Below are 22,985 nucleotides of genomic sequence, written 5' to 3'. Positions count from 1 at the left end.
TGGTATACTACAGCCGTAGCTGATTGTGCACGCATACATTCTGCGAGTTCTCTGTGAGTGAGGACACTGAGCATTGGTGCTCCCAGTGTCTGAAGACCAAGCCTAACAATGGCATATTATACTGGAGGTAATTACCTTTTTAACTGTCTGCCTCACGCTGCAAAGCAGTACTAAACCCTAAGTGCAGTCACTATATATGTTTTAGCACAACAATTCTGCATCTGAATTTATTTGAAACATTATTTGATATGTAATAAGGACTGAAAAAGAGGGACAGAACTTATTATTATTCAAGCTACCACATTAGCAATTGTGAATCCAGGACTGCGGATATTTTCTCTTCAGTTATTATGTTGCATTCGTGTAAATTGTTTAAATGTTATCTAATGTTATTGTACTAAGCATATTTTTTATTACCCAAGTTGGTTTTTACCTATTTTTATGGGATATGTATATTTGAGTAAATGTTTTTTTATAATATTTCATTAGTGTTTGTGTGAGGAGGGCAATACCTCTTACTTATTATGCAGGTGTATTGATTTATTCATACTTAGCTTTACATCAGCTAAGTTGCTAAACAGGTGCTGAGAATTTATTGATTGCTACAGAACTATGGAGTTTGGTTTAGAAAAGAGGAACTGTAAAGCTGGCCACACATCTAAAGATTACCTGTCAAGCCAACCAACTAGTTGATTGGTTGGAATGAAAATCTGGTAAGGTATGAAAGCAAATGACAATCAGAAATTTGCTCCCAAACGCCGAAAAATGGACAAAAACTGTTGATTGAACAAATTGTTTAGATCAAATATTTAACAAACTTGTCTGAACGACCATTTTCATCTGTTTTCTGGCATTTAGGAGCAAATTGCTGATCATCAGTTACTCCCATAAGTTACCAGATATTCATTCCAACCAATCAACTAGTTGGCTGGTTGGACAAATATTCTTTAGATCTGTGGCCAGTTTAAGACCTTCTATCCAGGCTTTTCTACCTTATTTCTGAAGGAAAAACAAGTCTGCTTACATGTAATCAAACCAAACTGTCGAAAACATTGCTTCTCTGACAGTTCTGTGCTTCGCCGAAATGTTGGTGAAAGGAAGGTAAAAGAAGAAACTTTCTTCTATCCTGCAGCAAATGATGGGATTTATCTCCAGTGACTTTTTGAATCATTGGGTTTAGTTTTTCCCCAGAAAGAAAATATTCAACAAATGGAGGTGTGGTAAAACAATTATTTGACTGTGTATTTGCAAACCATGGACACAGACATAAGGTCTCTGGATGACTACTGCTAGAGACATATTTGGTTTAGAACATAATTGCATCCAGTGAAGTTTCACAAAGAAAATATTTTTGCATCACTGCAATAAAATGTTGTCTATTTCCTTAGGAAGGGATTTTGCCCATACTCTGTGCCCAGAGAATGAAGGTATAGCCACACTGAACTGAAGAAACATGATGTTCCTTGGAGTAGCTTTCCATTTTCCTTCAGTGAACCTCCAGCTTCTAGTGAAATAGTTGAATCAAGTTTAGGCACTGAACACCACTTAGAAGCTTCTTCCACACTGGAAATTGATGATGGTGGTCTCATTAATTAAATACTCTCTAGTGACCAATGTATCCTGCATTGCTTTCACAAACAGGGAATTGTTTAATTTGTTTAGGAAGCAGATACTTGGTTTCTTTGAACTGAGGGATACAATTAAGGGGCATATTCAATTAGCTGTGATAAGCCGTCTTCTGTGAAAAAGTTTCGCTGATGACGTCAATTCGCCAGGCGAAAACTTATCCCCGTATTCAATTCCAAAGACTTTTCGCCTACGCGGAAAGTCAATGCATTGGTATAGGCGAAAAAGATTTGCTTTTGAAACCAGGCGTAATAAAGTGCAGAATTGCGGTTTTGGGGTGCAAAGGTGGGGAATCCAGCCTGCACCCTTGGGACAGACCCCCAAAAGGTAAACTGCGTAAAAAAAAATCCCCCAAAAAATTGAACACCCCAAAAAATGACTTTGAAAAAGGGGATGAAAAAGTACAAAGTTGGGGTACAAACTTAAAAACTAGTGAAATAAGCTTTTGGGGGATGGGGGGGCTGCAAGTATTGGGGGAGGTGTTTTTTTGATTGCAGGTGCTTGCTGAAGGTGCTTTTTTCACGTTTTTTAAAACTTCACTTTTGTGATTCTTAACCATGCTTGCAGCCATTTTCATTTACCCCAAATTTGCTGGGACTAGTTATTTTCTTAAAAAAACCCCTGCAAAATGCTATTCTCCACCACTTGTGCAAAGACGCTAATTAGCAGCTATTGAGAGCATTTATGTACCCCAAATAGCTGCAGTAGGGCTATGCGGGGGCATCTACATTGATCCCCAATGTTTGTGCATATTTTGGGGGGTGTCAGGCTGATTTCCACAAATATGACAGCACTTTTCACTTGTTTGAGTTTCGTCGGGTTCCGTTTTCGCTTCCTTTGGAATTGAATAAAGCTAATAGCGGGCTACGCACAAAAAGTTTTCGCCTCCAAAACACTTGAAGTCGGCGAGAAGTACGATAGGCGAAACCTTTCCGACTTTTCGCATCTAATTGAATATGCCCCTAACACGTAAAGATCCCAAACATCAACAGCCAGTTTTTACAAGCTGTTAGTTTTCTTACCTACAGCAGGCTCTGAAAGAGCACTAGGAAGAGAAGTTTACTAACCAACTAGTACAACATTTCCAATAAACCACAACTAAGAAGGGGCTTGCATGGAAAGGGCAGTCTTAAGCTTTATGGGTGTTGGCTCAGACCCATGTTGCACAAATCCTCGCATCTTTAGTTTTTGGCAAAGCTGTTTCTCAGCATTCAACAGCTTCCCAGCTGGCCAACACAGAGGCTCGATTCCAGAGTTATGTCATATAAACATCTGTGACCTTCCCCATGTTTGGTACTTGGAAGTAACAATTTGCATTCACAGGTAGCCATCCCTGTCTCTGCTTGCTCTCCTGAAGCCAAGGACTCCACAGGAATAGGTAAGCCGCTTAGCTATAAAATACTATGAACTGTACTAACACTCGCCTCACTCAGCTGAGGGACAGGAAGTAAGACACCAAATGGAAGGAGGAATCACACTACATACCTTCTGGTGTTGTTTCTTGCTCCTATTTCTACTCCATGAAGTTTAATCCAGTGCAGAGTAGAAGTTGTGTTTGCAGGAGTACTTAATATAGATATTGTAGGAAAGTGTTGCATTTTTGGAAGTTTTGATTTCTATTCTGGTATGGTAAAAAGCCAATGTGAAAACTGGTATAAAATCAGCACTTCTACAGCCTGATTGCAGCTTTCATAATATACTGAGTTAGTGTATTTAGCAGAAAACCACAATAACAGTTATGACAGTGAAATATAGTCAAATCAACATAAGTAAATATTTCCTTCATCAATGAGCAACTGTTTGAGATGCTTATAATCTCTGCTAGAAGCATCGCTTACGAACGGTTTTCTGGACTAGACACAAGAGTGGAAATAGACCACCCTGCAATTTTCATGTGCCTCTTATGGCATAAATATAACTTGCACAAATGATCTACATTGAAACACAGCAGGAATAGGTATACTTAGTTGTCGATGGGTATACAGGGTAGGATGGGGTTATGGGTAGTTCACAGCATATGTATCCTTAGTTTTTAGGGTACTATTTTAAGCAAACAAGATTTTTTTAATATAACCATAGGCAATTATTGCTGCATGTATATGTGTACTCTGATTATTTTATATGTGTATTCAATATTTATGTTGATTGCATTTCTAGTGTGTGGATGACCTCCCTGGAGAGGTCTGTCCTGATGTTGTACACTACAGCCTTTGCTCATCTCCTGATTATCCAGCCCCTCTTATGTCTATGAGTAGCTACGTGGTGGGGGCTTTCTTTGCTCATACACAACATTCGGGGTCATAATGACAATGTCAAATGTTCGATGGTGACGTTACAAATCAGAAAATATGTACCAGATAGAGCTTGTTTAAGGCATCTATGTGTGGGAAAGAATTAATTTAACGAAACATTGGGGGAGTTAGATTCACCAGTTTACCCATCCACCTAATTTTAGGAGGGGGGGCGGGGGTCAGATCTGATAAAGAAGCACCTCAATTTTCATTTGGAACATGTCCAAATGGACATTAGTAGATATACTTTTCTAAACGGTACTGTGAACTGTCCCACACTTCTAGTTGCTCTCCCCTTACCTTATTATAATTTCATTTTGAATTAGGTAGCCTGTTTTATAGCACTTTCCCCTGATACTTCAGTTGTATGTTTTTGCGATTTTTATCATGTTCTGGACCCATCCATAGAGAGGTAAAGGGAAAGTTCTACTCCACTTCCTTATAGTATGACTCCTTATGGCAGACTTGTGGATGAAATTGGTTAGGCATCTTAATACTAATACTTAATAGGTAATACTTTTTACTCTCTCTGCTTTATTATATTTGAATTAGCAGAATACATACCATTTACTAAAGGCTGCATGGCCAGCGGTTCTAATCCCGACAGCGGCATCCCGGCAGAGGAGAAAATCTCGATCGTCAAAGGTAAGTATTTACTAACCTAATTCTACTCCCTAACCCTCCCTTAGGGGTGCATAACCATAACCTGCCCCCTAAGTGCCTAACCCTAATGCCCCCTCTAAGTTCCTAACCACCCCCCTTCCTAAACCTAAGTTACCCGGGGGGGTGCCTAACCCTAACCTCCCCCCAAGGGTGCCTAACCCTAACCCCCTTCCCCTAGCCTAAACCTAACTTTCCAAGGGGGTGCCTAACCCTAAGTCCCCCCCGGGAACCCTAAACCTAACCCTCCCCCCCGCCGCGGCTTACCGCGCCCGGCTTACCTTCAATCGTTGAGTTGGGTGTCGGGCTCCCGGCGTAGGTAAAATGACAGGCGTCAGGATTTCGACGCCTGTCAATTAGCCCTTGCCGGGATTAGACAGTCGGGAAGCTGGCGGTCGGAATTCCATCCATCGGCTTCCCGAATTAGCTGATAGGCAGGTCGATTTTTTGGAAGTGAAATCTATTTTTAAATAACCTTAATGTGACCTAGCTCTGATTTAATTGATGAACAGAAGGGTCATTTTAGGGATAATGTTTCAGTTACAGAATTTAAAGAGGTCGGTGTTTGATGTATTTAAAGTCTTCTTATAGGGGACTTTTATTAAAAGAACTGCTCAGATAAAAAAAAAAAAAAAAACTATGGTCATACAGGAGAGTGGAATTTAAAAGGAGGTGCTGAGAATTAGAAGGTCTATATTTAGCCACCAAATCTGTGGGACCTAGAGAACGTTTACTGGCTGCGCAGAACAAATGGTCTGATTACTTATTTAATAAGTCCCGGTGCTACAGTAGTGTCCTCACTCCTCTTTGCTGCAGTTACGCCAAACAGCCCTTCTTGGCGTGCCTGGTCCTGTGAGACTCTGCTAGCGCTGGGCATGCTTTTTTGCCAAAAATGTGTCTGCCGCAATGTAATGCGACTAGGACGCACCAGGATAATGTGCTGATTAATTTGATATGTGACACTTGTATATCTGTGTGCACATGAGTCTCTGAATCAGGACGCGAAGTGCTACAATGCAGCGGTCGCAGCTTTTTTCCACTCCAAGTTCTGTTTACAGGCTCAGTCACACACACATATACAAGTGTCACATATCAAATTAATCAGCGCAGTCTCCTGGTGCGTGCTAGTTGCATCGAATCTTAGAGGTATTTTCAGCAAAAAATAAATAAAAGACATCCAATGCTAGCAGAGTTGCACGGGACCTGGCAGCTCACTCACGCCAAGGATATCGCGCTGCATGGCGTATTGAGGCTAGATGAGCAAGTACACATCTGTATTTACTTTTTCTAAGCATGTCTTGTACTCCCAGTAGGATATGAGTGGCACCTATCTAGCATGCTTAGCAATGGAAGAGTTAGCAGGTAGAACGATCATAGCCATATTTGACAATGCTGGTGTTAAGCATGTTTCAGGCACTCAGATCCCAAATATCATAGGCCTCACAGGTGAAGTGTTCGGATGCCCAGTTGGTGCCTATTTGGATTTCATTAAACTAGTTAGGCTACCTCAGGAGTCAATTGCTTTGTGTTTCATCACCTTTACAGAGGTAGAGCTGAATTTTGGCTATCACTGAGTTCCCAAATAACAAAGTGGCAAGTTTTGATAGGGTCCCTATTGAAGTGTATAAAACTTTTAAAAGCTTATTCATCTAACAATTGCATGGTATGTATAATAGACTGATATAGATATTGTAGATGTAGATCCATGTTGGAAACTTTTTATGCTGTACAGTCTAACAGGACACTATATATTTTAAATCTTATCAGATGATTTTGTGGTTGACCACTAGCTTGAAAATTCTTACAATTAGACTTAATATACTGTTATTACCAAAATAATTCACGCAGACCAAACAGGTTGTATACCAGGTAAATGGACCACTATAAATTAACATAGTCTTTTTACCCACATCCAGATGCCTCCCAAAGCTAAGGAAGTGCACTGGGGTTATCCCTAGATCAATGGTTCTCAAACTCGGCCCTCAGGATCCGACACAGCTCACGTTTTCCAGGTCACCCAGAGGTGCACAGGTGTATTCATTACTCACTGACACATTTTAAAAGATCCACAGGTGAGGCTAATTAATTCACTTGCGATCCTATGAGGAGACCTGGAAAACATGCACTGTTTAGGATCCTGAGAACCAAGTTTGAGAACCTGTGCCCTAGATTAATGGTTCTCAAACTCTGTCCTCAGGGTACCCTAACAGTCCAGGTTTTAAAGATATCAATTTTTAAGCACAAATAATTCAATTAGAACTGCAGTCAGTCTGATTATACCACCTGTGCACAAGTATGGATATCTTTAAGACCTGGACTGATTTGCAACCTTGAGAAAGGAGTTTGAAAACCACTGCCCTAGTTATTACAAAGGCCTTTGATTAGGTGGAATGCATATATTTGTTAGAGGTGCTCCTTTGCTCTGACTTCAGCCCTAAGCTCTGTTTGCACTTGCTATAAAACCCTTGCAATATCTACTTCGGGTTCATCCGAATAGTCTTGTTTCTCGGCGGGGTTGGTAGTGGAAACTGTATTTAGATTACTGGGTAATACAGTCTTATACTTTGTATTACAAATATTACACGTCACAGGGTGAAAATGCGTAACATGCTGAATGGGTAGTAAACACGTACATGGCAGATACCGGCTACAATTTTATGATCACCGCTTCCTTAAAGTTTATTAGGAATTTCATATTTTATATTAGAAAAGCACCTGTGTGCAACATAACATTACAAAAATATTTTACATATTAAGATTCAATTGTAATGAATTAAAACAAACTAAACAGCAAAACATATCTTATGTGGTGCCTTATTCAGAAATGCACAATCCAACATGAACTTATCCAAGCATATCATCATTAATATGAAAAAAAAATAAGTATAAACTTTCCTGCTGTCAGAGTTATGCACTCTGGGCTTGATTCAGCATGGATTGCTATTGCGGCTGCGTAATCGCACGCAGTTCTGCTGCGAAAATATGCTAATGTTTGTAACCGCTCGGCCAGCATAGAGATGCTCACTACCACTTTCTCACATCCATTATTCCTCGCAGCCCTGCGTATACATCGGTAACATCGCCCCCTCACGCAGAACTACAGCAGCTCTGACCTTATTCAGAAACTGCAAGTCCCATCGCACGCAGTGAGTACTCAAGCTGCATATACCGTCGCAGTGGCCAATTTATACATACCCTGTAAAACGGCGTTCAAACGGACAGGCACGCCTGCGTTTCTCCGACCACTCCCCCGTCACAACCCCCAAACGCTGATGTCCCGTCATTCACTCTGCGATGGCTTTCTATCTGTGTGAATGATCGCAATGCTATATTGCGCACGCGCACTGTGGTGCATACGCAGTACGCACCATCGGCCAATCTGCGTACGAGGTTGCAATTGCGATCCATGCTGAATCAGGCCCTCTGTGTGTAAAAGACAATGGGCCTAATTCAGACCCGCTCGCGAGCGCTGAGCACTCGCAAGCGGGTCGATTGTGCCCTAATGCGCATGCGCACGACGGAGGGAGCTCCGTCGTGCGCATGCGCAAGACCCGCTTAGCGACAGCCAAGCTGTCGCTATGGGTCTCGCACCAAAGGGGGCGTGCTGTCGATGGTGAGTGACAGCATGCCCCCTTTGGTGGGCGTGCCGTGGGCGTTACTGCCCAAACGGAGGCATTCCCATGGGAACACCTACCGTCTGGGGCCGGCCCCACTGACATCACTAGTAATGTCAGCGGGAGTGCTTTAGGCTCTGATAGAGCCAAAAGCACTCCTGGGCTTACGGCAGCGAGACCCTACCGCAGGGTCTCGTCGCAAACCCGATGGTCGCGATGGTCTTGACCATCGCGACCATCTTTTTGGCCGCTCACATAAGCTGTTGGTGGTTACCCACAGCTATGCGAGCGGCCAGGAGGCCGCTCCATTTTTAGGTAGGAGGGCCCTGATTCAGAGCGAGCGCTCTGGTCAGAGCGTCCGGCTCTGAATCAGGCCCAATGTCTGCTGGCCAACCTCTGTAATCATCTCCAAACCCCTTAAATAAAACAGTTTACAACAATACAACAATGTTTTAGTATATAAACACAACAGCTGAGACAAAATGGTTGTTCTTCTATTTCTTTTAGTCACAAAATAGTATAAAAGTTTTATAGGCAAAATTTTATAGATGTATGATACAAAAAAAAAAAAAAACCAATCTCTGCATTAACATTCCCTTATCATAGCAAAACTACAGAAAACAGAGAGAACAAGTATACAGTCCTCGTTTTCTACGCCTGTTACTCATGTTTTAAAACTATCCCCTGAAAACAAAAAGGTCACGTGTATCAACATTTAATTTTAAAGTGAGTAGTCATGCATTTAAAAGCGAAAGGAGCATCTGATAGCAAAAACATCTGCCTGGATGTAACCTAAAAGAAAAGTAGACTGAAACCTGCTAAGAGCTTCAAGTAGCACTTGGACACGCACACACATACTATATGTGACATAAAAATAATTACCTCCAGTTCTTTGAGTCTGGATGTTGCCTCTTTGAATTCTGATTCAAGCTTGTTCTTCTTCCATAACACTGTTGCACTTTGCAGGGTTAAATCCACTCTCTCTTTGCTTAGCAATGTGCAGCTCTTGAAATAAAAACAAATTGTTTAAAGTGAAACCAAAAAAATTTAAATTTGCTCTTCCCTTCAGTTCTTGTTCAGTTTTTACAAAGAGGGAAAAGAATGTGAAATTAATTTTAGGTTTCTATTATTCATTTGTTGGTACCCTTATATGCATTTTGCCTGTAGAGTGCCATATTTTCCTTATCAACATATTTTAGTAATTTTTTTTTTCTCCCACAGAATCCTTCTTTATTACCATACCCTGAATAGTATACTTACTAAATTTGGAGGTATTTTGCCTATTAGCTACAGCTGCAGACTATGGGCCTGATTCAGAGCCGCTCGTAAGCGGCCGCTCGTTCGTTACGAGCGATGTTTGCCCAACTGCGCATGCGTACGGATCGTAATACGCATGCGCGAACCAGTCAGTGCGGCCGAAAATCGTTTGTTCGCTAAATAGCGAATGCCTGCTATTTTGAGTGACAGGAGGAGGCGTATGTGGGTGGTAACAGGGGAAGGTGCTTGAAAACGGGGAGTGGAGATCCGATCGCAGGCGTGCTTAAAGGTCAAAACGGGCGTTTTATGGGTGTGCATAATTAATACAGCAGCGTCACTGACCACGTCACTGGGTTATTTTATAGTCAGAACTGCTCGCAAGATTGTGGTAGGAAAAACCAACCACAAGAATAGCGAGCAGTTCATATGCTGGTCGATGTACTCGATTAATCTAATAAATAGCGGACATGACGTAGGATGCGAGCGGCCAGGGGGCATAGTTAACCAAAAAACAACCGCAAGTTTTGTTCGCTCGTTCAGATATAGAGGTGTGAACAGACCGCAAAGAGTGAACGGTTCATTTGAATAGCCACCCCTTTTTTCTGAACGAACGACCGCAAATAGCGTCCGGCTCTGAATAAGGCCCTATGGCCATTTTATTCGAGTGAATAGAGAAAATATATATTATATATATGTATATATATAGTCCGTTATATCCACAGTAGGAAGGATGCACTCTCCATTAAAATCATCAAATAGAATTTATTCATCGATCAAATCAATTAATGTGTGAAAGAACCAATTCTTAGTCGGTCGACGTTTCGGTCCAACTCTGAACCTTTCTCAAGACCATTCATCATAGTATACAAGATTCAACAGCAATTACTGAATATGGTAATATCATCTGTAAAAAATAAGAAAAACATAATGACCTGTCTAACAGGCTCCCATACTGTATCAAAGAATAAAGGCATACTATAAAGTCCACCACCATCACCCTTTAAAATGACATCCAGAACTACCCGGGCATAACAGGCACCACGTGGTAAACTCAAAAAATTTATATAATATATTCAAAAAACATACATTCAAAAAATACCTGAGCAGGGAGAACCCAATACAAATCCAACAGGAGGTGGGAGAGGGGAGGCTCTGGGGCAAATGATTCAATTGGAGATACAGTCAACTTGAGTCATATATGTCTAGCTAGAAAGCTAGGACAAAAGACAATCCAGCCCACCGCCTCCTGGAGACAAAAAAAAGATAATAAACACTCATTGTATGCTACAATGGGTGGATACTGCTCTCAGTAATAAATGCTTACCAACCGGTGCCAAACGCGGGTAAGGGATAGATGGTGGAACCACGCGCAGTCAAAATAGCATAACGGCGCTAAGTGCAGCCGCTGATAGGAGTCAGCCACTGCTCTGAACACTCACCTATTCAAGCATGGCTTAAAAAGCCGCCGAGCAGCCGGCCGCGTGACCGGAGGTAGTATACTTCCGTGCCATGTGATCGCCAGGCAGATGGCCGCGTGACCGGAAGTCAAATACTTCCGCGTGTCGGCTTGACACGCAAGTCACGTAGCGTAACTAGGGGAAAAAACCGACGAGGGCTGTAAATATGGGAGCCTGTGAGAACCAAACCAATCTGTTATAGCAGGGTCAGTATATACAAAAAAGCTGTATACGGACTGCAATACAATAGGGATATGAATCTTTAAATATCAAAACGTAGAACAATAATAAAGATCAAGCATATAAAAGGACAGACACATACCTAAACAAACATGTACCCACATTGACATAGACACGCATAGATGACCTCTAGGGAGACATACACCCTTAAGAATAGATACATGTGTGACTATACAATACTCGGCACATACATATATTTGAGTGATGGACTAAAGAAAAATGCCTAATGGGTTATGTTCATTGAGACCCCTAGGGGTAACCGTATCTAATTCGTGGATCCAGTAACTTTCTTGTTTTTTCAATGTCAAAAGCCTATCAGTACCCAATCTAGGGGGAATCCAATCAATCAATTTACATCTAAGAGATGCAAGTTGATGGGCTTGTTCTAAAAAGTGCCTGGCAACAGGTTTATCACTCCTGCCTGTCTGAATAGCTGCTCTGATTGATGCTCTATGATTTGCCATCCTGTCTCGAAATCTTCTGGCCGTAAGGCCGACATAGTAAAGGCCACAAGGGCAGATGAGTATATATATATATATATATATATATATATATATAAGATGGTCGAGAGCACAGTGTAACCTATATTTAATCTTGATCTTACGACCCGAATGTGGGTGTGGAAAGGTAGGTCCAATTATCATAGAGGTACAGGTAATACAGTTACCGCAGGAGTAACACCCTGGTCTTTTAGACAATACGTCACCAGGTTTCCCAGGGAAGAGGGTGGGTCTCATCAACATCTGTTTTAAATTTGGCCCTCTCCTATACGCCATCATAGGTGGTGCCATATTCTGAAATGGTAATGCCTTATCACTCCTAAGTACAGGCCAATGCTTTTTAAGGGATTTTTGACTTATCCTGGCTTTCGCATCAAACGTGGTGGTATAGATTAGACGTGAATCGTTCGGTTTGCTGACCGTTCGATCATCAGGAGATGTCAGAGAGAAATCTCTAGCCATTTGAAGGCAACTCGCTAGAACAGATTGTTTATAACCTCTGTCAAGAAATCTCTTTGTCATTTCTTTCAATTGCAACTCCCTCCTCTCCACAGTGGAATTTATACGCATGACCCTCAAGTACTGTGACACGGGCAAATTGTCCTTCAATGCTGTCGAATGGTGACTCATAGGTAATAAAGCCAAATTTCTATCTGTACATTTCCTAAAAAGGGAGGTGGATAGGATCCCGTCAGTCAAATTGATAGACACATCCAAGAACTTAATCATATTTCTACTAATTTCATATGTGAAACGTATCAGATGATCCAAGGAATTAAGGTCCGCTACCATATCCTCAAATGCCTCTTTAGTATCCTGCCAAATCAAAAAGATGTCATCGATGTAACGACGATAAAATCTAATCTGGTTACCATATTTAGAAATGAACTGTTCTTTCTCGTACTTTGCCATGAAATGTACAGATAGAAATTTGGCTTTATTACCTATGAGTCACCATTCGACAGCATTGAAGGACAATTTGCCCGTGTCACAGTACTTGAGGGTCATGCGTATAAATTCCACTGTGGAGAGGAGGGAGTTGCAATTGAAAGAAATGACAAAGAGATTTCTTGACAGAGGTTATAAACAATCTGTTTTAGCGAGTTGCCTTCAAATGGCTAGAGATTTCTCTCTGACATCTCCTGATGATCGAACGGTCAGCAAACCGAACGATTCACGTCTAATCTATACCACCACGTTTGATGCGAAAGCCAGGATAAGTCAAAAATCCCTTAAAAAGCATTGGCCTGTACTTAGGAGTGATAAGTCATTACCATTTCAGAATATGGCACCACCTATGATGGCGTATAGGAGAGGGCCAAATTTAAAACAGATGTTGATGAGACCCACCCTCTTCCCTGGGAAACCTGGTGACGTATTGTCTAAAAGACCAGGGTGTTACTCCTGCGGTAACTGTATTACCTGTACCTCTATGATAATTGGACCTACCTTTCCACACCCACATTCGGGTCGTAAGATCAAGATTAAATATAGGTTACACTGTGCTCTCGACCATCTTATATATATATACCCATCTGCCCTTGTGGCCTTTACTATGTCGGCCTTACGGCCAGAAGATTTCGAGACAGGATGGCAAATCATAGAGCATCAATCAGAGCAGCTATTCAGACAGGCAGGAGTGATAAACCTGTTGCCAGGCACTTTTTAGAACAAGCCCTTCAACTTGCATCTCTTAGATGTAAATTGATTGATTGGATTCCCCCTAGATTGGGTACTGATAGGCTTTTGACATTGAAAAAACAAGAAAGTTACTGGATCCACGAATTAGATACGGTTACCCCTAGGGGTCTCAATGAACATAACCCATTAGGCATTTTTCTTTAGTCCATCACTCAAATATATGTATGTGCCGAGTATTGTATAGTCACACATGTATCTATTCTTGAGGGTGTATGTCTCCCTAGAGGTCATCTATGAGTGTCTAGGTCAATGTGGGTACATGTTTGTTTAGGTATGTGTCTGTCCTTTTATATGCTTGATCTTTATTATTGTTCTACGTTTTGATATTTAAAGATTCATATCCCTATTGTATTACAGTCCGTATACAGCTTTTTTGTATATACTGACCCTGCTATAACAGATTGGTTTGGTTCTCACAGGCTCCCATATTTACAGCCCTCGTCGGTTTTTTCCCCTAGTTACGCTACGTGGCTTGCGTGTCAAGCCGACGCGCGGAAGTATTTGACTTCCGGTCACTCGGCCATCTGCCTGGCGTTCACATGGTACGGAAGTATACTACCTCCGGTCACGCGGCCGGCTGCTCGGCGGCTTTTTAAGCCGGGCTTGAATAGGTGAGTGTTCAGAGCAGTGGCTGACTCCTATCAGCGGCTGCACTTAGCGCCGTTATGCTATTTTGACTGCGAGTGGTTCCACCATCTATCCCTTACCCGCGTTTGGCACCGGTTGGTAAGCATTTTTTACATTTATTACTGAGAGCAGTATCCACCCATTGTAGCATACAATGAGTGTTTATTATCTTTTTTGTCTCCAGGAGGCGGTGGGCTGGATTGTCTTTTGTCCTAGCTTTCTAGCTAGACATATATGACTCAAGTTGACTGTATCTCCAATTGAATCATTTGCCCCAGAGCCTCCCCTCTCCCACCTCCTGTTGGATTTGTATTGGGTTCTCCCTGCTCAGGTATTTTTTTGAATGTATGTTTTTTGAATATATTATATAAATTTTTTGAGTTTACCACGTGGTGCCTGTTATGCCCGGGTAGTTCTGGATGTCATTTTAAAGGGTGATGGTGGTGTACTTTATAGTATGCCTTTATTCTTTGATACAGTATGGGAGCCTGTTAGACAGGTCATTATGTTTTTCTTATTTTTACAGATGATATTACCATATTCAGTAATTGCTGTTGAATCTTGTATACTATGATGAATGGTCTTGAGAAAGGTTCAGCGTGGGACCGAAACGTCGACCGACCAAGAATTGGTTCTTTCACACATTAATTGATTTGATCGATTAATAAATTCTATTTGATGATTTTAATGGAGAGTGCATCCTTCCAACTGTGGATATAACGGACTATTTAAGGGGCCTTTTGGCCCTTGGAAGCACCCCAACGTTGTCGTGTGATGCATGAGAGTGCGGGACTATTTTGGATATATATATATATATATATATATATATATAAAATAGATATTGGAGTATGTGGAACTGGAAGGTGTGCTAGTCTGAATTGCTCACTGTGGTTCTTAAAATAAACCAACACAGCGTCTATTGCAATATAAAGCACTTAATATGAAAATAAATCCAACATGCCCCATAGCAAATACATATTCTTTTTTACAAAATATCTATATAATAATCGATGGTGAATAGTCCAGTCTTCATCATTCCCAGTGAAACGGCTCCATTCACCAATAACTCCAACAACAGCAATGGAGACGATACAAACCACCAGGAGAGAAGGACCGTTGCACCAACAGTGTTGTAAGTAAAGCAAATAGTGGGTGGGGTGGCCATATGCTGGGTCCATATTACTATTATCAACATATTGGTACAATGCGCAGTAGCACTACTACTAGTTTTATTGGCTGAGCAGCGGAACAATGAAAACAATTGCATAATACTGCAGAACAAAATAAATATTTCAGTGAGTTCTCTTTACACTTACCTTTATTAACTGAGTGAGCTCTGTAACAAGATTGGCTTTCTGCACATTAATTTCTTTTATTTTGACAATGGCTTGCTCTTCTGCATCCTTCACATTTATATTTTCTTGCTCTAACTGCTTTAAGCTAAGGGAGATAAAGTAATTTGTATCTGGACACAATACATAGGAGACGTATATCGGCACAGAACAAAGGAGCATAGTATTGTGGTCATAGTGTTCATAATGCAAGTTTATTTTATAGAAGATTTCCATCTGGTTATAGTCTCTACCAGTAAGCCTGCTCCCTTAATCTACAAGATCAGCAGTCTGGAGTCATGGACCACCCCATTTGTGAGATATCCATCCCCCCAGGAGCCTCATCATAGGGGTAATGAATGGCTGCTGCAGCTGTCCTAATAGTGCTTTCAACAAAATATATGTAGGCAAAAATAATAACATTTATCTTCTTGTTGAGGTGTGTAACCATTCTGCTAGTTAGAGAAATGTGGACGCCCTGGCAGAAAATATGCAAAGATTAAATTTAGAAACTTTCAAGAGTAATACATATAAAAACAGCTATATGAAAATGCCTGCTGGCAGGAAGTATAATTTCAGATCATTTCATTTGTAATCTAAAACAAGCCTATAAAACAGGGTTGTGTAATTTAAGGATATCTCCTGACTCCAAATTGTGCTTATTACATATAGTGAATTTAATAAACCAACCTGTCGTATTTAGTAGCTATTTTTTGTTCTAGTTGTCGCTTTTTGGTTTTCAAATCTAATATCTCTTTCTTTCTTAACTTTAGTTCATTATCTCGTTTGTCCAGTAGCTTCTGTCTGTTGACCAGTTCTCCCATTTCAGATAGTAGCCCAGTGCACTTTTTTTCAAACTCCTGAAATGGAATCAGTGAAAAATTAGCTTATTTCATCCCACTCGGAAATCAAACAAATAATTCTAAAAAGGCAATTTACAAAATAGTTAAAAAGTGAGTTTGAGTCATGCTGGGGTGGGGTGGGGGTAATTCAGACTGCACAATAAATATTTTAGACATGGCTTCAGGAAGGGGCATTATATTACTTTGACATTAATAAACTACAATCATATGAAAGCCTTCTACACTTAATGACTACCACTAAACACTAACACTCGTACAGCCTCACTTATACCTATAACACTGTGCTTCCATTTAGCATGATATATAAAATCCAGCTACAAATGTCAAATGCTACCGTGGGCAAATCACACAAGATCGAGAATTCTAGTTGTAAAATAATACATGCAGGGGCTGATGCTGAGTTGGCCGCAAAATTCCCCCGTTTTTAAAAAAAATCCTCAGCGGGTTTTTGAAGAAATAATTAACACTCCCAGTTTTTTTTCAATTTTATACTGCAAGAAATCGGGAGCGCATACACCCACGTTAATCCGAAACTGGGCGCAATAGCCGCGTTCTCTCGCAGCCAATTGAATATTCCCCACAGTATACAGTTATATGAGCTCTGTATCTTTAACATGACACGGTCACTAGCGGTGCTTTCACAAACAGAAAATCATTCGGTTCTCTAATGCCAGAGACCGTCCTCACCATCATCCCATTCGACACTTGACCGCAGCCACCCGCAGCTAGCACATATAGTAGACGTAAGTCATACCTCACAACATTTGCTGCTCCAGAGTCGGGACCTCCGCACGGTGCGTGCCCGAAAAGGGGGCATGGCCTGATCATAGAGGGGAAATGGCCCAATGACACATTACATCACTAATAGGCCGTGCCCAGCATCTCCAAGATGCTGGGCTGCCCCCGGGCTTCCCACCGTACCGTGAATAGATGCTATGCACATGCGCACAGCATCTATTCTCACTCTGCATACCATATGCAGAGCAGCGGTGTATGCTTCCCCCAATTGCCCCCACACCGCGGGACACTGCGGCCTGCAGGCGGAACAGCGGGACAGTCCCAGAAAAACGGGACTGTACTGCTGGAAGCGGGACAGTTAGGAGGTATGCTTAAGTGGCAATATCTCCATGGGAGCCAATGCATGCAGATACTAATCTAATTTTCATTCATGCAAGATACACTACACTAACAGCCATGTCATCTTCTACCCTACTTTGGTTACATGATGACAAATGCCAAAACACAATAGGACACAATTATGCAATTATGAAACTTAGAACATTTCTACAGACAGAATTCACATTTCCTCTATGCACTATAAAATATAATGCTCTTTACCTTAAACTGACGAAAAACCTGGTTCCTCTCCTCTGCATCCACGGTGACTGTAAGAAACTGAGCTCCTTTCAGGGAGACATTGCTGGAGATTATACTGTTACTATACGCAGATACTTTTGTGGAATACTTCTCCTCTGCAGTATACAACTGACGAATTCCGGCCTCCTTTATGACCTAAAAAAAGAGAAATTCTAACAGCAATTCTTGCAGAGGAGAAATCCAAAAGACAGCAACAATACTATGGCAATACCAAGATTATGTAGCATTTACTGTTAAATAAGATACAGCTAAAAGCGCAGAAGGAACACAGAAAATAAAAGCAAGTTGGTAATTATTAATTACAGAAGAGTATGTACAAACCAATACATTAAAGTCAAATGAAAGTAAAAAAAAAATAAAATAGTGAATGGGCACCAATGGAATAACTTGTTTGTGTAATTTAAATTGGCTTGCCCATGGAACTGTATATTTGTCCATGTTGAAGGCAAAATGTGTCAGTGTGACAGGTGTAGTAGGTATTACCGCCGGACGAGTGTCCGGTGGTTCAAATCCCGACAGTGGCAGCCCGGCAAGGGTGAAAATCCTGATCGTCCCTAAGGTAAGTATCACTAACCTAATTCCCCCCCTAACCCTCCCTTAGGGGTGCCTAACCCTAACCTCCCCCCAAGTGCCTGACCCTAACCCCCCCTTCCCCACCGCCTAAACCTAAGTCCCCCGACGGGGTGCCTAACTCTAACCTCCCCCCGGGGGTGCCTAACCCTGAACCCCTTCCCCTAGCCTAACCCTCCTGGGGGTGGTGCCTAACCCTAAGTCCCCCCGGGAGAACCTAAACCTATCCCCCCCGCGCCTGTCATTAGTACCATGCCGGGATTAGAACGTCTGGAAGCCGGTGGTCGGGATTTAGACCGTCGGCTTCCAAACTACATTCCAGTGTGACATACATTGTGATGTGGAGTGGGCAGAGCAATTCATCATGCACAGGTAAGTGAAAGCTATGTATTGGAAGGTGGTGCAGCCAAAAAAATGGCTGTATGAAGCTGCTGTATCATGTCTAGTAATAATGTAAACAGCAACTGCAGAAATATGAGGTAAAAGAAAGCAATACTAACAAAGCAATAAAACAAGGTTAGAATTTTCCAAAAATGGCCAGCACGTGTTGTCATAGGTCAGCTTGACGGTTAATGTGGTTTCCCATCACTTACTCTTTCGATCATATGTCTGGTCTTCTCTGTCCCCACAGGCACTTCATGAACATGATATTGGGAGACCAAATAATTCATCACTGGCTTAGGAGCATCAAATAATTCTCTTAAGTAGGAGAAAAAGTCATACTGTCTATGAGAAATGTCAGAGAGAAGGAAATAGTTAGTAAAGAAACAAGAAAACACTGCATACTGTACATACACCATCAATGTCACATATGTGGAGTAACCCTGTATTTTTGCTCCTGGTAAAAAACAAAACAAAAGTCAACTTCCTGGGTGTCTTTTAAGCCAGTCTATAATTAACAAGCAAACAAGGAGGAGAGATGGATTCTCACATTAAAAAAAAAAGGGGATGTACGGTCTTACCTTGTTAAATCCTTCTCTTCAACTCCTTGGGGGCTGCACAGGGATCACTCTGGTTAAAGCCTGGAGAGGGAGAATCTGGGCACCAAATACTTACTTATTTCTTCCCAGCAGCCACCTGGCTCCCTCTCCACTATACACCCCCCCCCCCCCCCCCTGTCACCAGTTTAAGTTAGCAAGCCAGGGGCAGGAGCGAGGCAAAGAGGAGGGAGAAGGAAGACCAGCAACACACTCAGAACACACTTCAGAGAAAAGGTGTGGCAAGAACTGGCATCAGAGGAAAGCCTGGTGCGTCAGGATGTGCGGCCTGTGCCCCCTAAGGAGTTGGAGAAAAGGATTTAACAAGGTATGACCATAAATCCTTTTTTCTTCTTCCTCCCACTAGGGGGCACAGAGATCACTCTGGGAAGTCCTAAAGCTGTCCCCCAATGGGAGGGGACGCTCCTGGGCTGCACTGAGAACCCCCTTCATACCCGAAGGCAGCGTCCGAAGGCGCGAATGTGACCACTGCATAGAAATGAATAAGGAAAGTGTGGGCAGATAACCATGTGGCAGCTGGACAAGTTGTACCATAGAAAAGCCATGGTGAGTCCCCCACGAAGGTCCCGCTGACCTAGTGTAATGAGCAGTCACCACGACAGGGGCAGGAGACCCACCACTCAGTGTGAAAAAAAGCAAGCAGGGCCAGCAGGATAATCTATTCAGAAAAGGCCAGCCCCGCTTGAGAAAATCATAAAGGACCACAGAAAAACTGAACTCCGGGTCTGTCCATGGAGAAATCACCGGACAGCCTAAATCCGTAAATGCGTCCTCTGGGGAGGAGTCCAAAAAGCAGACAACCGGAACACCACAACCGCAGGTAGGAGAGGAACCGAAACAAGAGGGTAGGAACCCAAGCGAGACTATAGAACAGCCCGATCAAAGGAAAGATCAGAAAAGGGGAGCAACAAAACAAGGCGCTCAAACAGATAACCCCTGCGCCAAGCAAATGCCGGGAGTAGTACAGCTGTCTCAGTAAACCAATGAATTAGCAAATTGCACTACAAGCTAGGAATCAAGTACTCCTAAGCAAGCCTACTGAAGAGTCCCAAAAATCCTGGAAGGTTCAAAGGAGCTAGCTGGAATAAACAATGGTGATAGCACACAGAGAACTCCTGACCGAATTGGGCCGACTGGCATGTAGTAGGGTACAAAAAAGGTCACTAAAAGGAACCCCCTATTTTGTAGGATGGATGACAAGAGCCACTCTGACAAGCGAGGCGGGCCAGAATCTGACAGGGGTAGCCCTAGTCGAAATAACCCACACGCAGCGTAGCATCAAAACGCCAGGCCCCGAGGCCTGTGATAGGGATTTCCTTTGCCATCGTGGTTTCAGAACACAGATCTGTGGAGAAAGCTCTAGAGAAAAGATTCAACAGCTACTTAAAGCATGATCACCCACCTTCCTCGGTGCTTCATCCTTGGAAGCCATTTAAAGCAATCCAATGGTATTTCCCCCCACACAAAAGTTATAAAAAACAGTGATGTGTATACGGGGTTGTGCCGTGAATGAGAAAGCGCCACAAATAGCCTTATACACATAAGTGGGGCTAGGGAAAAAAAAACCTCAGGTAATGTAAAGCAGTGTCAGAATCGCAAACACTTCTTTGTAATGTTATACCTGGGTGAACCCAGTACAGCACAGATTACAGTCACACACCTTACACATGGAGCTAATTTTCCGTCTGTCTTTATTGATGTACTTCGAATGAAACACATTCATATAAACATGTTCAAATATAAAGTACCTCAGCCTGTACACATAATTCAAGGCAGAAAAGCAATGGCCAATAACAGTGCTCAACAAACCAGCTCATATAGAGCAGGAAGGAGTGAAATGTATACCAGGCTAGTTATAGCAAGGTATACATGGAGACAGAAGCCCATACTCTCTGGAACCTGCTGAAATATGCATTTTATAAAATGGCAGCCCAGAATAATTCCATAGGAGGTGAAGAGAGTGAGGTGGAAGCACCCTGAGGACAAGTTGCCTGCAAGAGAGAGCGCGTCCAGGGGTGGGGGAGGGGCTAACAGGAAGAGCCTTTCTCCCTCTATGGTATGGACCCCAGGGACATGGTCATTACCGCTAGTAAGCGGTGTCCTGTTCCCCTGTACCCTGGTGGTCTAGTTTATGGAGCTGGGGCACCCGGAGCTACACTACCAACGCCACTGGTGGTCTCCTCACCGACGGTGAATAGCCGTGAGCATGGTGTCCAGATTCTCCCTCTCCAGGCTATACCCAGAGTGATCCCTGTGCACCCTAGTGGAGGAAGAAGAAAAATCACAAATTTCTATGAAGGCACTAAGTGTAGTCAACACAAGCATTTTATTCCCCAATTATTAATCTGTAATCCATATGATTATGCTCAATTCCCTTTTCCTCTCACTGCTCTGTCACCTATTTTGTGCGAACTGTTAAACAGATTAATATTTTGTGGGCATCCATTTCTCCTCCATTCTCCTAGCAAAAACAAATATGAAAAAAAAGAGAGACAGATTAAAAACATTCTCCTGTGCATATAGCCTAAATATAAAAGTAGTAAAAATATGCTGCTGTGCATATAGCCTAAGTAAAATAGTAGTAAAAATAAGCTGCTGTGCATATAGCCGAAGTATGATAGTAGTAAAAACATTATCCTGTGCATATAGCCCAAATATATTAGTAGTAAAAATAAGCTACTGTGCATATAGCCGAAGTATGATAGTAGTAAAAACATTATCCTGTGCATATAGCCTAAATATATTAGTAGTAAAAATAAGCTGCTGTGCATATAGCCAAAGTATGATAGTAGTAAAAATATGCTCCTGTGCATGTAAGCTTGCGAGCAGGGCCTTCCTACCTATATATCTATCTGTTATTACCCAGTTTTGTTCTATTAATGCTTACAATTGTAAAGCGCAACGGAATATGCTGCGCTATATAAGAAACTGTTAATAAATAAAATAAATAAATATAGCCTAATATAATAGTAGTAAAAGTAAGCTGCTGTGCATATTGCCTAAGTATAATTGTAGTAAAAACATTCTCCTGTGCATATAAGCCTAATATAATAGTAGTACAAATAAGCTGCTGTGCAAATAGCCGAAGTATGATAGTAGTAAAAAATTCTCCTGTGCATATATCCGTAAATATAATAGTAATAAAAATAAGCTGCTGTGCATATAGCCGAAGTATGATAGTAGTAAAAACATGCTCCTGTGCATATAGCCGTAAATAAAATAGTAGTAAAAATAAGCTGCTGTGCATATAGCCGAAGTATGATAGTAGTAAAAAATTCTCCTGTGCATATATCCGTAAATATAATAGTAATAAAAATAAGCTGCTGTGCATATAGCCGAAGTATGATAGTAGTAAAAACATGCTCCTGTGCATATAGCCGAAGTATGATAGTAGTAAAAACATTCTCCTGTGCATATAGCCGTAAATATAATAGTAGTAAAAATAAGCTGCTGTGCATATAGCCGAAGTACTGTATGATAGTAGTAAAAACATTCTCCTGTGCATATAGCCTAATATAATAGTAGTAAAAACATGCTCCTGTGCATATAGCCGAAGTATGATAGTAGTAAAAACATTCTCCTGTGCATATAGCCTAAATATATTAGTAGTAAAAATATCATATATGACTGCAAATATGCTTTTTCTTACTGAATGCATTTTATATGTGCAAACTTGGAGGCAAATGCGTTCTAACTGATCATCATCAGCATTGTGTAAACATATAGCTTCCTTTACACACGTTATAAAAAAATATTGCCTGATTAGAAAAAGCTCACAAATGTGTGTACACAACAGTAATGTATGTTCCTCATAATACAATACCATTTTTATAGGACCAATTTTTTTCTTTTATTTAAGTCTGGCAGAAATGT

The 22,985-nt window shown here is 41.6% G+C and overlaps 1 protein-coding gene across 1 annotated transcript in view; it reads right to left on the bottom strand.

Annotated features, from left to right (window-relative positions):
* The window catches only part of SMC5 (structural maintenance of chromosomes 5), a 166,611-nt gene that overhangs the window by 43,786 nt on the left and 99,840 nt on the right, over window positions 1–22,985 (bottom strand). The window contains exons 13-17 of the mRNA XM_088475720.1: window positions 18,708–18,840; window positions 17,506–17,679; window positions 15,995–16,164; window positions 15,290–15,413; window positions 9,074–9,196 (exon numbers count right to left, since the gene is read on the bottom strand). Of these exons, the coding sequence (XP_088331846.1) occupies window positions 9,074–9,196; window positions 15,290–15,413; window positions 15,995–16,164; window positions 17,506–17,679; window positions 18,708–18,840 (724 nt within the window). The remainder of the gene's footprint in view (window positions 1–9,073; window positions 9,197–15,289; window positions 15,414–15,994; window positions 16,165–17,505; window positions 17,680–18,707; window positions 18,841–22,985) is intronic.

Source organism: Taudactylus pleione, unplaced genomic scaffold, assembly GCF_031769625.1.
Source record: "Taudactylus pleione unplaced genomic scaffold, aTauple2 ptg000177l, whole genome shotgun sequence".
In the NCBI taxonomy this organism is placed as follows: Eukaryota; Metazoa; Chordata; class Amphibia; order Anura; family Myobatrachidae; genus Taudactylus; species Taudactylus pleione.
Note: the sequence above shows the minus strand (reverse complement) of the source record. Positions and strands in the feature narration are given on the sequence as shown.